Consider the following 13,444-nt stretch of genomic DNA (forward strand, 5'->3'; position numbering starts at 1 on the left):
TTTGAGATTTGATTTTGAAAAATCTTGAACCACTTTTTTTTTTCTCTATATTTTTCATTCAAATTTTTTAGTTTTATTTTACTGTATAAGTAATTTACTTCTTTTTTTTCTATATTTTTAATGCTTTTTATGAAATTCCTTGAATATTTTTATTTTATTTTATTATTTTATTTTATTTTACTATTTATATTTATTTTTACATACTTGTTCATTATTTATTAATTTTATTTCAATTATTTGTTATTTTTATATAGGTATTGTTATTTGAAAGGTGTGGGTAATAAAAATTAAAATGATGCATTTATTTATAATATAAAACAGAATCAAAATTCTTTTTTTTTTCAAAAAAAGCAAAAACAAAACAAATGTGGAATTACTTTTTCTTTTCTTATTGTGAAAAGCTAGAAAGAAAGAGCAGGAGAAGAGTAACAAAAAAAAAACTAAATATTAAAAAATTAAATCAAAGTTCAAAGAATTAAAATATGTCCCTAAAATTAACTATATAAAAAGGCAAAGCAAAAGAAGATTAACGAAAAGAAAAGAAAAATATATTTAACAATAGCTTTTTTCTTTTTCAAAAATTTCAAACATTATTAAAATTATTGTATTTTTTAAATTAAAAATTAAAATTAGAATTAGTATCAAAATTAAATTTAGTATTTTTGAAGAAATTTCAGACCACCAAATTCATTTTGACCAGGCAAAAGAGTTGAAATAGTTGTAGTTGTCATAATTGAGCTATTAAAATCATTATCATATCTGCTACTAGTAGTACTGTATTTACTGCTTCTACTTGTAATGAATTCTTTTGGTGTTGGAGCAAAACAATCTGATCTTAGTTCATCATTTTCCTTTCTTTTCATCAATTTTTCACGAAGCATATCCAAATGATCGGGTTTATTTCGGGATCTAATCAGAGAACTTCTGTCGATTTCATCAGCAGAGTAGGGGAAAGAGGATATTGTTGATAGATTCAAATCAGCCAATTTTGAGGACATTGTAGATTGAGCATAATTATTTTTTTCCGGTGGAGGTGGTTTACGAGTTGTTTTTCTTAAAGGAGATAAAGGTCTAATGGTAGATTCATAAGAGCCAGGCAATCTATTGGGTTTATTAGTGTTTGTGTTAATTTTATTATAGTTATTTGCAGTTTTAGCAGTGATAGTATTATTTGGGTTTGGAAATGGTCTAAAAGTGGAATTTAAAATTGAATCATTGTCATTAAAATCAGACAATTTTGGTAAAGCAGTTGAAATTTTAAAGACGTCTATTGAATATGAGTCTTTGGCAGATTTGACTGGAGACATTGATCTCGATTTTGAATTTTGTTTATTCCAACTAGATTGAACTTCTCTTTCTAGATCATCTAAATTATCTTTTGATGATGTTATAGTTTTGCCATAAATTGAATTTGATTTCGATTTAAGGTCAGAGTAAATTGAGGATGAAGGAGTAATGTTACTGGAATAGCTATCTGTGAAATCTGAAGTGTAGCTGTATTTGGAATTTGCACTTTTCAATGAGGAGGAATTTGAGTAAGACGATCCATTCATGATTGATCTTCTGCCTCTTCTGTCTGTATATCTACTGTCGGCGCTTCCATTGCTTAAAATTGATTTTGAATCATAGACGGTTGGGTTTAACAAATTTGATGGAATTTTGGGTAGCAAATAAGAAGCAGTGAATTGGTCGTTCAATTGTGACTGTGTGGAATATTGGGAGGAGGCCTGAGAAGAAGTTTGTGAAATTTGAGAATCTAGGAAATATTGAGAAGCTTGAGAAGAAGCTAGAGAAGAAGCCTGGGAGTTTTGAGAATCAAGAAGACTGTTGGAAGAATAGAATGAGGTCAGATTGGGGTCCATCATGTATTGTTGTTGCAATTGATTATTATACAATTGTTGTTGGGCCATGGAATTTGTCATTTCCATTGGCAAAGAACGAGCAGATGCAAATGAGTCGCTTATGGAAGACAGGTCTTCAAGAATATCAGTGCAATCTTCGCCTGGTCTTGAGGGCAAAGGTCTAACTGAGGAGCCTCTTTTCAAAGTAACTTTTTTGGGTTTGGGAGCCATTGTAGGAGAGGTGGGATAAAAGGTCATTTCAATGTATACTTCGCCAGCAGATCTTCCACAGTATTGCAAAGGATGCCATTTATCGTAGCCCTCATCGACGTCAGTATTGAAAGAAGGAGAACAGTCGATTTCAGCATCACAGACCAATTCAGGAGATTTTTTTGTTTCATCAAGAATGGAGAGTTTTAAGATAGGATTGATATCAGTAGTTAGTTGGAATCTTGACTCATGATTCCAGTCAGGAGTCTGACCACCTCTAACAATTGCAGAGGTTCTATCAACCAAGTTTGCGATTCGCACAATGCAATAGGGATTTTGCTTATCGAGCTTTCGTCTGTTTGGCAAGTTTCTTGCTCGAGACACGACTATGATCAAAGTACCATTGGCTCTAAGACAGTTCATGGCCGGTAGTAGTTGAGAGGAAGAGGAGTGTGTTTGATATAGGATAAAGAAGTGTATATGAGCAGTGCTGTTTGATAAGTCCTTAGCAGACTTGAGAATATGTTGAGAATATGGTGAACTAGGTGGTTGAAAATAGGTGGTTGAAAATAGTTGGAGGTTTAAAAAGAAGAAACAAATCAAAGAAGATGGGAAAAAACCAAAGTTTAAAAACGAACCACCCAGCTGCAAAACGACAATAAGGCCAGTGACCACCAGTACTCGAGCTCCCAAAGGTAAACAGAGCCAGAATACGCTGCTCCAACGCCAACAGCTCTTTCAACAGCTCTTGCACTTGCTCTTCAACTCTGAAGCAGTTTTAAGCTGCGTTTTTTCCAGACGATGAGAGGCTTCCTGATTCGGCAAAAGGTAAACAGCGTCCTCCATTAGGGTTTTGTGGAAAATTCCAGCGACAGAACTGGGCTCAGGGCAGATGAATGTTGGGGCAGCTGGGAGTGGGAGGGCTGGGGGAAATGGCCAGACTGCTAATCACAGCGATGGAGAGCTGTTACAGAGCTTTTGTAGAGCTGTTGGGGAGCGAAGTGGTCGCAGCTGGATGGGAGGGAAGTGCAAAATACAAACAGAAGTTATTCTCTTCTAGGAAATTAATCGATTGGGAACATCCAGAAATAGCTTAAACTCAAAAGCTGAGCTAGCCCAAAATTACACTACATTTGTATATCTATAAATAAAGCATTGAAGCGATGCTTGCACCCATCACGTTGATCTGTTGCTCTATTGACTTTACGTCGTTATTGTTGTTATTACGGTGATTTTAGTTCCATAGATTATCAAAACCATACAACCAAGGACCCAATGTATGTCTTCCGATTAAAGCTAAAATACCAATAACAAATTGTAGTCCACATATCGTTAAACAAAGACGATCTTCTCTCATTGGACCAAACCAAATCAACGTTAAATTTATCAAAGTCAAATTATTAATCCTAGAAATGTGTTTTTCATTATTGACCGTTTTTTCTTCGATTCGAAGTAGTCTTAAATAAGATAAGATATACAAGACTTTTTCGATAATCTTCTTCAAAAAGTTAGGCAAATAAATTGATTTTTCACTTTTATTGTTGTTTTTGTTTTTGTTTTTGTTTTCATTTCTCATCTTGTCTGTATTTATACCTGAATTCAAGACAAAATAATTCAAATCGGTAAATGAAGGATACATTAACCCATCCTTGATACTATAATTGGGTAAACGATGCCTTGGACATGGAATTAAACCAAATAGTTGAGGAACCGAATAAACAAAGTTGAAAATTTGAGGCAAAAAAAATAGTAATGCTGTCTTGGAAAAATGTCCCAAGATTCCAACAATTGCAAACAACATGCCACCAAAATAACAGTACGTGTCACCGACAAACACTTTAGCTGGATACCAATTATACTTTAACAAAGCCATCGATGATCCCAAAAATGGAATAATTAAAACAATTGAAAATAAATGAGAATCCTTTGATTGAGGAAAATTGGACGATATCAAATAACAAAAATCATTGATAAGGAAAATTACCGATAAAATTACACATTGAAACACCTCAAGCCCATTAACTCCAGCTAAAATATTAATAGAATTTGGACAAAATACTGCAACTGACCCCATATAAATGTAATAAAAAACACCTAAATTGATTGTTGTTGAATTGAAAAAACTTTTCAAAAAGTTTGGCAATAAAATTGAGGTTACTCCAAAATCAACATAATAAACTACCAATAAAGGAATAGCCCCAATTATAGGCAAAGGAAACTTGGTTCTCCATCTTATATCAAACAAATCATCCGCTATGCCCAACAATACCATGAACATGAGTGATAATAAAGCTGCTAAATATTCTGTTAATTTTACATGAGAAAATTTGTCCAATGTGGTATAAGTAATATTGCTGTTATTATTAATATTGTTTTCAAAATAACCATCGTCCCTATTTCCCCCACCCGAGGTGCTTGTAACTAAAAACCTGGAAAATAGAAAAGGAATGAATAAAAACATTATAATCAAATAAGTTGAAGCAGTTATTATACCAATACTTTCAGGTAGGATCGGTTTATCTTTTTTTGATAGATCTTTCCCACATAACCCGATTTTGGTGAAATTTTGTTTTAATTTGGGAATCAAAAAATCCGTTATTAAAAAACTCATTATACCAAAACCAATTGATATGGATATGGGAGATCTTCGTGATTCATAATCAAAAATTAAACATAAACTCAATATTGAGAAAAGAAATCTAGAAATGTTGGAAAACATCTTGGAGAGCAGTATGAACCTGTGGAAATTATGAGTAATAAAATGAGGGTATTGTAGTATTTAAAATCATGAGCTGACACATATACAATACTTGAACAAACTGTTGGTGAAAACAAATTGATATAAACTTGCAAATCTATAAGATATTGTGATCTGTTAAAAAGACAGAATGGTAAGACATGTCAGTTTTATCTCTTAAGCTGCAAATACCTGCAATACCTCAGACTTGTCAATGTGTATACAGTTACTGAAAAATTTGAATACCATGCGTTTTTCTTTTTTGGCGCAGTGGTAAGCACTGCACTCAAGGATACAATATTTCTGGCTCGATTCCTGCTTGGAGACATTATGTCTGCAAGATTATTAGTGATTAGGTAATCAGAGCGAAAGCTAACATGGATTTATTAGGAAATAAATAAGCTGAATCAGAAAACTATCTATGGTGTTTACAAAACTATGGAGTGTCTTTTTTGGTGAGATCCAACGACTGGCAGTCTTTATATACTGTGTCTTTAAATTTGCTGAATGATCCAGGGTATATTTCAGGCATTTCTTTGCAATAGTCGAACAATTCCCATTTTCTGTTTTGCCAATTAGCATCAACAATTTTTTCGCCTTTTTTCTTTAATTCTTTAGAGATTTGTTCATTTTTTTCCCATACTCTTAAAACGTTTAAACCCATCAACCCCTTGATTTCGTCCTCAGTACCTCCAATTTTATTGATAACTCTTGCTAATAAGTCAGGATATTTTGAGACATCTTCCAATCCTTTAGGGCCCTCAGGAATGCCATCAAAATCAGAACCAAAACCAACATATTTCCAACCGATTAAATTGATGATATAAATGATATGATCTACTGCATCGTCTATCGTGGCTGTTCTATCCTTGTTTTGGCTTATGAATAATGGGAAAAAATTAACACAACAGACACCGCTGTTTTCTTTTAATTTCATCAAAACGTCATCTCTAACATTCCTTTCATTTGGGGTTAATTTATAAACCGATGAATGAGAAAATATCACAGGACATCTGGTTTCTTTCAAGACGTCTAGCATTGTCTTATAACTAACATGAGATAGGTCGACCATTAACCCTAATCTGTTCATTTCTTTAATACAATTCACACCATAAGCTGATAAACCCTTATCTTCTAAACCGCCGGTGACAGAACTTGCAGCTGTTGCAAAAGGATTGTCACAATTATGAGTTAATGTTATATATCTGACACCTAGATCAAAGTATGTTCTTAACACACCAAGGGATAAATCTACTTGATGCAATCCTTCTACTCCCATTGTTATAGAAATTTTATTTGTCATTTGAAATTGGTTTAAAGCATCTTTTGAATTATAAACAAGATTCAAATATTTTGGATATTTATCTACTAATCTTTTGATTATATCAATTTGTTCTAATGTATCTCTAACTGCACTGTTAGGTTTATTGAAATCTTGATAAAGATAGTCATCATCTTTACATTCGATAAAGCAACTGAAAAATTGAATTCCAATTTTACCCTTTATTAATTTTAGTATGCTGGTATTTGAGGTCAACTTTCCATCGAATTTGAAACAATTATCGTTTTCGATCTCATATCTTAACTGGGTTCTAACTAAATATGGAAAATCATTATGTGTGTCGACTATTGGGTTTTTTTTACTTAATTTCTCGATTAATTCGAGTTCTTTTGAATAATCTTCAACATCTCCCACGCAATCCAATGTCATTATGCTATAATATCACTAAATAAAAAATAAAAAAGAAAAAAGCTTATATAAATGGGTTTCAATAACAAAAAACCCAGTAAAAATCTTTTTGATATCACATAATTTTCTTTTCCAAAAAAAGAGAACGATATATATTATTATATATGAATGTTTATCTGAAGAATATTGTCCAATGCAGCGTATCTTGAGAAAACCTGCGACTTCATTCGGATAAACCATTCCACCCTTAGGTCTCTATCAAAGCACCTTATCAGACTGCAGCTTCTCCGATCAATATGATATCATTTGAGAGAGAAAAAGTTTGGTTTTCCTTATCAGTGATACAAAATATACACTTTTTGGACTTTCTCTGATAAGCACAGTCCCGATACAGCAGTTGTGTTCCGTTTTAAAAAGCTCCAGAGTTTGTGCGTCAAAAACAAAAGTCACGTGATACTACTTCGGGCTCCCGTTTATGGAAACAACCGTGCTCCCATTTTCAAGCTGACTCCTGCGCGGGTTTTAGAAAGTGGGAGCCTTTCGTCAGCGGCAGCACAAATATGCGGTGCAACAGGAACAGCAGCCATTTAGGCGCTGAAAAACCTCCCGTAACAGCATCTGCATTAGCCGAAAACAGCAAACGCATGAGCGTGGACACAAAGAAGTGTGAATAATCTCATCAGCACTATTGTTCATTGCTTATTCTATAACCTAACGAAAAAACGTGCTAAAGTTGAGCTTAAATCTTAATGGGTTTCAACTATTTTGCAAATTTTCATTTTTATATATTTTCTAATTGTGTATATTAGGAACTAGAAGATTCTTTTTTGAATATATAAATTGTTAATTGTCTTGCTAATAACCCACAGCTCTGCTTTTCGTTTCCACAGCTGCTGTATTTGTTTGTTTTTTAGGTTTTTATGGGTGTTGGGTGTTTTTCTTGACAGAAATTTGAAACATTGTCACATTTATATAGATACCATATATAGTGTTTTTACCCTTTCTTTTTTTTTCTTACTTCTTCCTCTTTCTGAATTCTTTTTTTTTTGCTTTTTTTTGTTTTCTTTTGAATATTTTATTATTCAATTATGACCCTAGATAATACAGAAGATAATAAACTCAAAGAATGTGAGCCCAATTGCGACGGTCTTGATCAAAATAATGAGCCTGTCGAATCAACTAAGGATTCAAGAGAGACGTTTGATCCCAAAACAGGCGTGAAAAGGGCCTTGAAGACTCGCCATATATCAATGATGGCTGTTGCTGGAATAATAGGACCTGGAACAATTGTGGGTTTTGGAAATGCTCTTCGTTCTGGTGGCCCTGTTGGTTTGATTGCCGGTTTTACCATTGTAGGTATCTTAGTGATGACAATGATGTTCAGTATTGGCGAACTAAATACAATGTTTGATTTCAATTTTAATGTTCATGCTTCAAGATGGGTAGACCCTGCTTTTGGTGCTACAGTTGGTTGGTACTATGTTATACTATGGATTTGCAATATCATAGCTGAGTATGTCTCTCTTTGTTCCATTTGCACGTATTTCTCTGATCGAGTGCCCATATATGGATGGTTTTTAATATTCTGGTTTATTTTCACCATCTACCAAGAATTGGGTGTGGGTGTATTTGGTGAAGCTGAGTATATTTTGGCTGTCATAAAATTGCTCTTTTTAACTGGCTTTTATATTTTTGCCATAATTTTTGCATCAAATGGTATCCCTAATCACTCAACTGGAAACCCTTTCAAAAACTACCCTTTAGCAGATGGGTTCAAAGGTATTGCAAACTCTTTTGTTTACGCTGGTATCTTTTATTCTGGCATTGAAAGCATCAGCTTGACCACTGCTGAGTCCCAAAACCCCCAAAGGGCAATCCCCCTAGCTGTTCGACAAACTGTTTTCAGAATTTTATATGTTTACTACGGTTTGTCCATAGCCTATGGTCTCACTGTTCCTTATAACCATGAAATGCTTTCCTCCTCTAATAGAACAATGAAGTCTCCAATGACAATTGCCTTTATGGAAGCAGGCTGGGACAAAGCAGGCTATTACGTTTCTGCTGTGGTGCTAATTACCTGTTTCTCGTCCATCAACTCTGCTATTTATATTGCCAGTCGTTCGCTATATAACCTAGCATACGAAGGTTGTGCTCCAAAAATCTTTAAAAAGCACGATAGACGTGGAGTACCATATGTTGCGATCCACACTGTTCATATCTTTGGGTTTTTGTGTTTACTAACTATTGATAGCAGTGCTTCAAAGGCCTATGGTTACATTGTTAATCTTGGAAGTGTTTGTGCTTTTATCGTTTGGTCAAGCATAATTTTCTCTCATATCAGATTCAGAAAGGGTTGGTTAAAGCAGGGACATTCGTTGAAGGAATTGCCTTATGTTGCCCCATTTTATCCTTATGGACCAATCACTGGTCTAGCTATTGGAATAACTTTAACTTTTGTTCAAGGTTGGACAAGCTTTGACCCATTCAATGTTGGAAATCTTATCGATGTCTACATTTTACTTCCATTATTCCCCATTTTTATTGTTTTTTACAAAATTTACTTGAAATCAAAATATATCAAATACGATGATATGAATTTTGAAGGTGGAAGAAAAATCATGTTTATTGATGAAAAAAGGCCACTCGACAAACCAACTGGAAAATCCAAATGGAAAAGAATTTGGAGAGAGATAGTTTAATTAAGCTTCAAATCTTGGTTTCAAATTTAATTACACTAAATTTTAATGAAAACTTTTACTTAACGTTGCTTCTTTTTGTTGTTTTGATGAGCATTTCAATTTTCCCTTTTTTATTTTACGACTATATTTAACGAGGTTTAAATCGGTTTATTCTTTTTTATCAACTATCATTTCTTACAGCATCTTATCTCTCAACTGGCTCTTTAACTTTAAACTTTTATGGCATTTTTTTTGTTCTTACTATGTTGTTTTTATACTAAACTCACTTTAAAATTTTCCTTTTTTGTTCAGTCCCAATAATTTTTCATCCTCACATTTTCAATTCTTATTTTTATAAATCATTAAACTTTCATTGACTATATATACTACTCATATGCTATACTTTTTTCGAAATAAAATAAAATAAAATAAAATAAAATTAAATTAAATTAAATTAAATTATTTGTTATATTAAACAAAAATAGTTTCCTAGTAATCTAGTAATTACTAGGATATCTATAATCATTTATTTCTTGAAAGTTTTCTTTCACATTTCTTACAGAAACAAATCTGCTAAGGATGTTAGCACTTCCACTTTTATCATTTGTTCCACTCATTCTACTGCCTCCAAACCATTGCTGCCCAACAACAGCTCCTGTACATTTATCGTTAATATAGAAATTACCTGCAGAATACCTAAGTTTTTCTTCAGCGGTTCTTATTGCTTCTCTATCTTTACTAAAGATAGAACCAGTCAATCCATATTTCGAAGTTTTATCAATTATATTAATTACTTTTTCATAATCCTTATCTTTGTATTTATAAACAACTAATATTGGACCAAAAAATTCTTCTGAAAAATAAGGATGGTCAATTTTGTTACTTTCAATTATTGTTGGTTGAATAAAAAACCCGTCTTTACTATCATATTTACCTCCGTAAATAATCTCTAAATCTGGGTCCTCTTTGGCTTGTTCAATCTTTGAAACCAATTTTTCATAGCTTTGTTTATGAATAACTGGCCCCATGAATGAATTCAATCCTTCACTAATCGAGCAGTTATGTGGTACAATGGTATTGAGGTTTTCAGTCAAATTTTTTAAAAATTGATTTGAAATACTTTCTGATAAATATAATCGTGAAGTAGCAGAACATTTCTGACCTTGGTATTCAAATGCACCTCTTAAAGTTGACAATGATGAATGAACAACAGATGCAGATTTGTGGATCAAATGGAAATTTTTGCCTCCAGTTTCACCAACAATTCTTGGAAAATCTTTATAGACATCTTTGTTAATGTTTTGTCCAATAGTTGAAAATAAATTTTTAAAAACGCTTGTTGAACCTGTAAAATGTAAAGCTGAAAAATTTTCATCGTTGATGACTTCGTTTGTGATTAATTCAGCATCACCAGGCAAAAAATTGACAACACCTTTTGGTAAACCTGCTTCTTCCAATATTTCGTACAATAGATAGTTTGATAAAATAGAATGAGGCGAAGGTTTCCAAACGACAGTATTACCCATTAAAGCTGGAGCGCCAACCAAGTTTCCTGCAATTGCAGTGAAGTTGAATGGAGTGACAGCGTAGACAAAACCTTCCAATGGCCTATACTCAGCTCTATTCCAAACACCAGAACTAGTTTCAATTGGTTGGGTACTGTATAATTCCTTTGCATATTTAACGTTATATCTGTAAAAGTCGTTTAATTCGGCGATAGAATCGATTTCAGCTTGGAAAATGTTTTTACCTTGACCAAGAATGGTGGCAGCAAGTAAATCATATCTATATTTAGTCGAGATCAACTCAGCAGCTTTGAGAAAAATTGAAGCTCTATCAACCCATGGTGTTTTCAACCAATCTTTTTTGGCACTCATTGAAGTCTTGATGGCATTGGTAACATCAATTGGATTGGCTTGAGTCACAGTAGCTAATTCCTGAGAATGTTTAGCTGGATTAAAATGAGAAAGTGTAGGTCTTGTTTCATCTGAGTAAATCTTTTCACCATTGATGACAAGTGGAATTTGCAAAGAAGTATTGTCATTGAATTTTGTCAAGGAGGCTCTAAGCAAATCCCATTCTTTGGAATTTTTCATGAAGGTCAAGTTTGTTTCGTTTTTAAGCGAAGATGGAGTGTTTGGAATAGATAGTTGGGCAACACATCTCTTATTGATTATTGAGAGAAGCTGAGCTTGGAAAACTCTGGGTTTGCTGGAGTATTTGAACATCTTGAAGGTGGCACCCGAATTATGGTAGTGTAGTGCAGTAATGAGACTAGGACCAGGGAAATCAAACAAAAAAGTAGAGCAGCTCAGAAAACAGAAAGGTTTTATAGCATCAAAGAGACTTGAGGGCCCTGATTAAAGTTGAGGAGGTGAGTGTTTTCAAGAAATTATCGACTAAAGAAGGAGAGCATAGGAGAAGAAAAGAGCTCTTTTGGGGCGGGATTCGACACCCGTCGTGGAGATAAGATGGAAGCAAATCAAAGGCAAGTCAGTAAATGAAAGTAAATTAAAAGTAAATTAAAGTATATTAAAAGTAAATCAACAGCCAGATGGAAATTAATAAACGTTATTTACGAGATTATAAAAAAACATGAATTATGACTGTAGTTATGATTATGATTATGATTAAAAATTATGATTGTGAGATAATGAAAATTAATGGTAAACAAAACTTTTAGATGTTAACTGAAAACAGCATAAAAGAAAAATATTAAAAGTAAAATGTTAAAAGAAAAATATTAGGTAAAATATCAGGTAAAATATTAGATAAAATATTAAAAGGAAAATATTAAAAGTAAAAATAAAAATAAAAGGGAAATATTAAAAGTAAAAATAAAATGAAAATAAAAAACAATAAAAATTAGAAAAAAAATATAAAAATTTAAAAATTTAAAAATTTAAAAACTTTTGAACTAATGTTATAATGACTTCAACAAATAAAAAAATTAATAAACTAAAATTATCACTATTATTTTATAAAAAACTAATTGTAAATGTGTTATTTTTTTTTGTTATCTGAGCTTTTATCGCTCTTGAATCTTCGGCTTAAAAAGCTGAATAATCCTTTGTTCGACCTGACAGCAATAAGCGAATTTCTTCTTATGATGTTGGGAACATTTGCTGTATTGCTTGAAAACGTAGCATTGGCTGAACTAATTGTAGCACTTGCAGGACTAACACTGGATGATGTTGTGGCTCTTAGTGGTGTAAATGGCAACATAGAACTCAAGTTAGTAATGCTCTGACTCCCTGTAATAGAATATACTGGTGTTGTAGTAGTGCTTGTACTTGTAGTGTTTTGTAAAGACAATCCAGTATCAACTGACCAGGCACGTTTATGTGATAATAACGTTTTTAGATCAATGAGCCTAGATTTTTCCTTACTATTCGATGAACCCTCACCTTCATCAACCTTTAAATTTCCAATTGGTGATTCTAAAACAAGGGAACGACTTAATGGTTCTTCAGTTTCGTTTTCATAGCCGGAAGACGCTGTAAACCACTTATTTTGGGAAGTTTTTCCATCTTTATGAGAATCATTTATAGAATCAGCATCCAAACTGTGTTCAATTTCATCAATAGAGTGATCAAAATCAAATATAACTAAATTTCTAAAGCGATTTTTGGTTTTGGGACCCTCTGTCGAAGTTTCCTCGGACTTTTGAAGGACTTTAATATCTGGTGCCAGTCCAAACCTAAAAGAATTGAAATCACTGTTGTCAAAATCATTTTCAACCTTTGCCTTTTCAGAACCCAATTTAGCTTCGTTCTCAGTATCCAGTTTGGTTTCGATCTCAGCATTAGATGCTGATAAAGGTACAGAAATGCTTTTAATAGTGCTTTCTTCACTCACATCATTCGAAACTTTAGAAATAGATCTGATTTCACTTTCAAACTGACTACTTCCAGTCTGCACCTGCTCAGGACTTTCTTGATTTTTTGCAACTGAAGTTTCACCAACTTGTTCAAAATTCATATTTGGATTGAATTCATCAGTATCAATAATTGATTGAAAATCGTCAGTGTCAATAATTGATTTAAAATCCTCAGATGCAGTGCTTGATCTAACATCTTCAGGTTCAATAGTAGATTTAAATTCATCAGAATCAGTATTGGAAATCACATCATCATTATCAATAATCGATTGAAATTCGTCAGAATCAACAGCCGAATTTACATCATCAACATAAGTAACTGGTTCAACTTCCTTAGTTTCGACAACTGGTTCAACTTCTTTAGTTTTGACAACCAGTTCAACTTCTTTTGTTTCGACAACTGGTTCA

General features: G+C 33.0%; 6 protein-coding genes across 6 annotated transcripts; 1 reads left to right on the forward strand and 5 right to left on the reverse strand.

Annotated features, from left to right (window-relative positions):
* Window positions 1-653: 653 nt before the first annotated feature.
* INN1 (Inn1p) lies at window positions 654-2,474 on the reverse strand (the record flags this gene model as incomplete). Its single annotated transcript, XM_020191535.1, has 1 exon — window positions 654-2,474. The coding sequence occupies one exon, from the start codon at window positions 2,472-2,474 to the stop codon at window positions 654-656; it is 1,821 nt and encodes a 606-aa protein (XP_020050827.1).
* Window positions 2,475-3,294: 820 nt separating this feature from the next.
* ALG7 (UDP-N-acetylglucosamine--dolichyl-phosphate N-acetylglucosaminephosphotransferase) lies at window positions 3,295-4,695 on the reverse strand (the record flags this gene model as incomplete). The annotated part of the gene is made up of 2 exons (XM_020189891.1): window positions 3,295-3,549; window positions 3,658-4,695. Coding segments are annotated over 2 exons (1,293 nt in total), but the record flags the coding sequence as incomplete, so codon positions are not given.
* A 458-nt stretch (window positions 4,696-5,153) lies between these two features.
* On the reverse strand, window positions 5,154-6,591 carry ASCRUDRAFT_74128 (dipeptidase; the record flags this gene model as incomplete). Its single annotated transcript, XM_020192568.1, has 1 exon — window positions 5,154-6,591. A coding segment is annotated over exon 1 (932 nt), but the record flags the coding sequence as incomplete, so codon positions are not given.
* Window positions 6,592-7,484: 893 nt separating this feature from the next.
* ASCRUDRAFT_74130 (uncharacterized protein) lies at window positions 7,485-9,534 on the forward strand. Its single transcript, XM_020192569.1, has one exon. The coding sequence runs from the start codon at window positions 7,567-7,569 to the stop codon at window positions 9,175-9,177; it is 1,611 nt and encodes a 536-aa protein (XP_020050830.1). The 5' UTR covers window positions 7,485-7,566; the 3' UTR covers window positions 9,178-9,534.
* An 82-nt stretch (window positions 9,535-9,616) lies between these two features.
* Window positions 9,617-11,636, reverse strand: PUT2 (1-pyrroline-5-carboxylate dehydrogenase). The gene has a single exon (XM_020192570.1). The coding sequence runs from the start codon at window positions 11,382-11,384 to the stop codon at window positions 9,654-9,656; it is 1,731 nt and encodes a 576-aa protein (XP_020050831.1). The 5' UTR covers window positions 11,385-11,636; the 3' UTR covers window positions 9,617-9,653.
* Window positions 11,637-12,159: 523 nt separating this feature from the next.
* ASCRUDRAFT_6325 (uncharacterized protein) lies at window positions 12,160-13,434 on the reverse strand (the record flags this gene model as incomplete). Its single annotated transcript, XM_020191323.1, has 1 exon — window positions 12,160-13,434. A coding segment is annotated over one exon (1,275 nt), but the record flags the coding sequence as incomplete, so codon positions are not given.
* Between the last annotated feature and the right edge of the window lie 10 nt (window positions 13,435-13,444).

Source organism: Ascoidea rubescens, assembly GCF_001661345.1.
Source record: "Ascoidea rubescens DSM 1968 unplaced genomic scaffold ASCRUscaffold_1, whole genome shotgun sequence".
In the NCBI taxonomy this organism is placed as follows: domain Eukaryota; kingdom Fungi; phylum Ascomycota; class Saccharomycetes; order Ascoideales; family Ascoideaceae; genus Ascoidea; species Ascoidea rubescens.

Bases quoted from the DNA above. Each gene is read 5' to 3' on its own strand.
- ASCRUDRAFT_74130 (XM_020192569.1), top strand. From the start codon at position 7,567: ATGACCCTAGATAATACAGAAGATAATAAACTCAAAGAATGTGAGCCC.
- PUT2 (XM_020192570.1), bottom strand. From the start codon at position 11,384: ATGTTCAAATACTCCAGCAAACCCAGAGTTTTCCAAGCTCAGCTTCTC.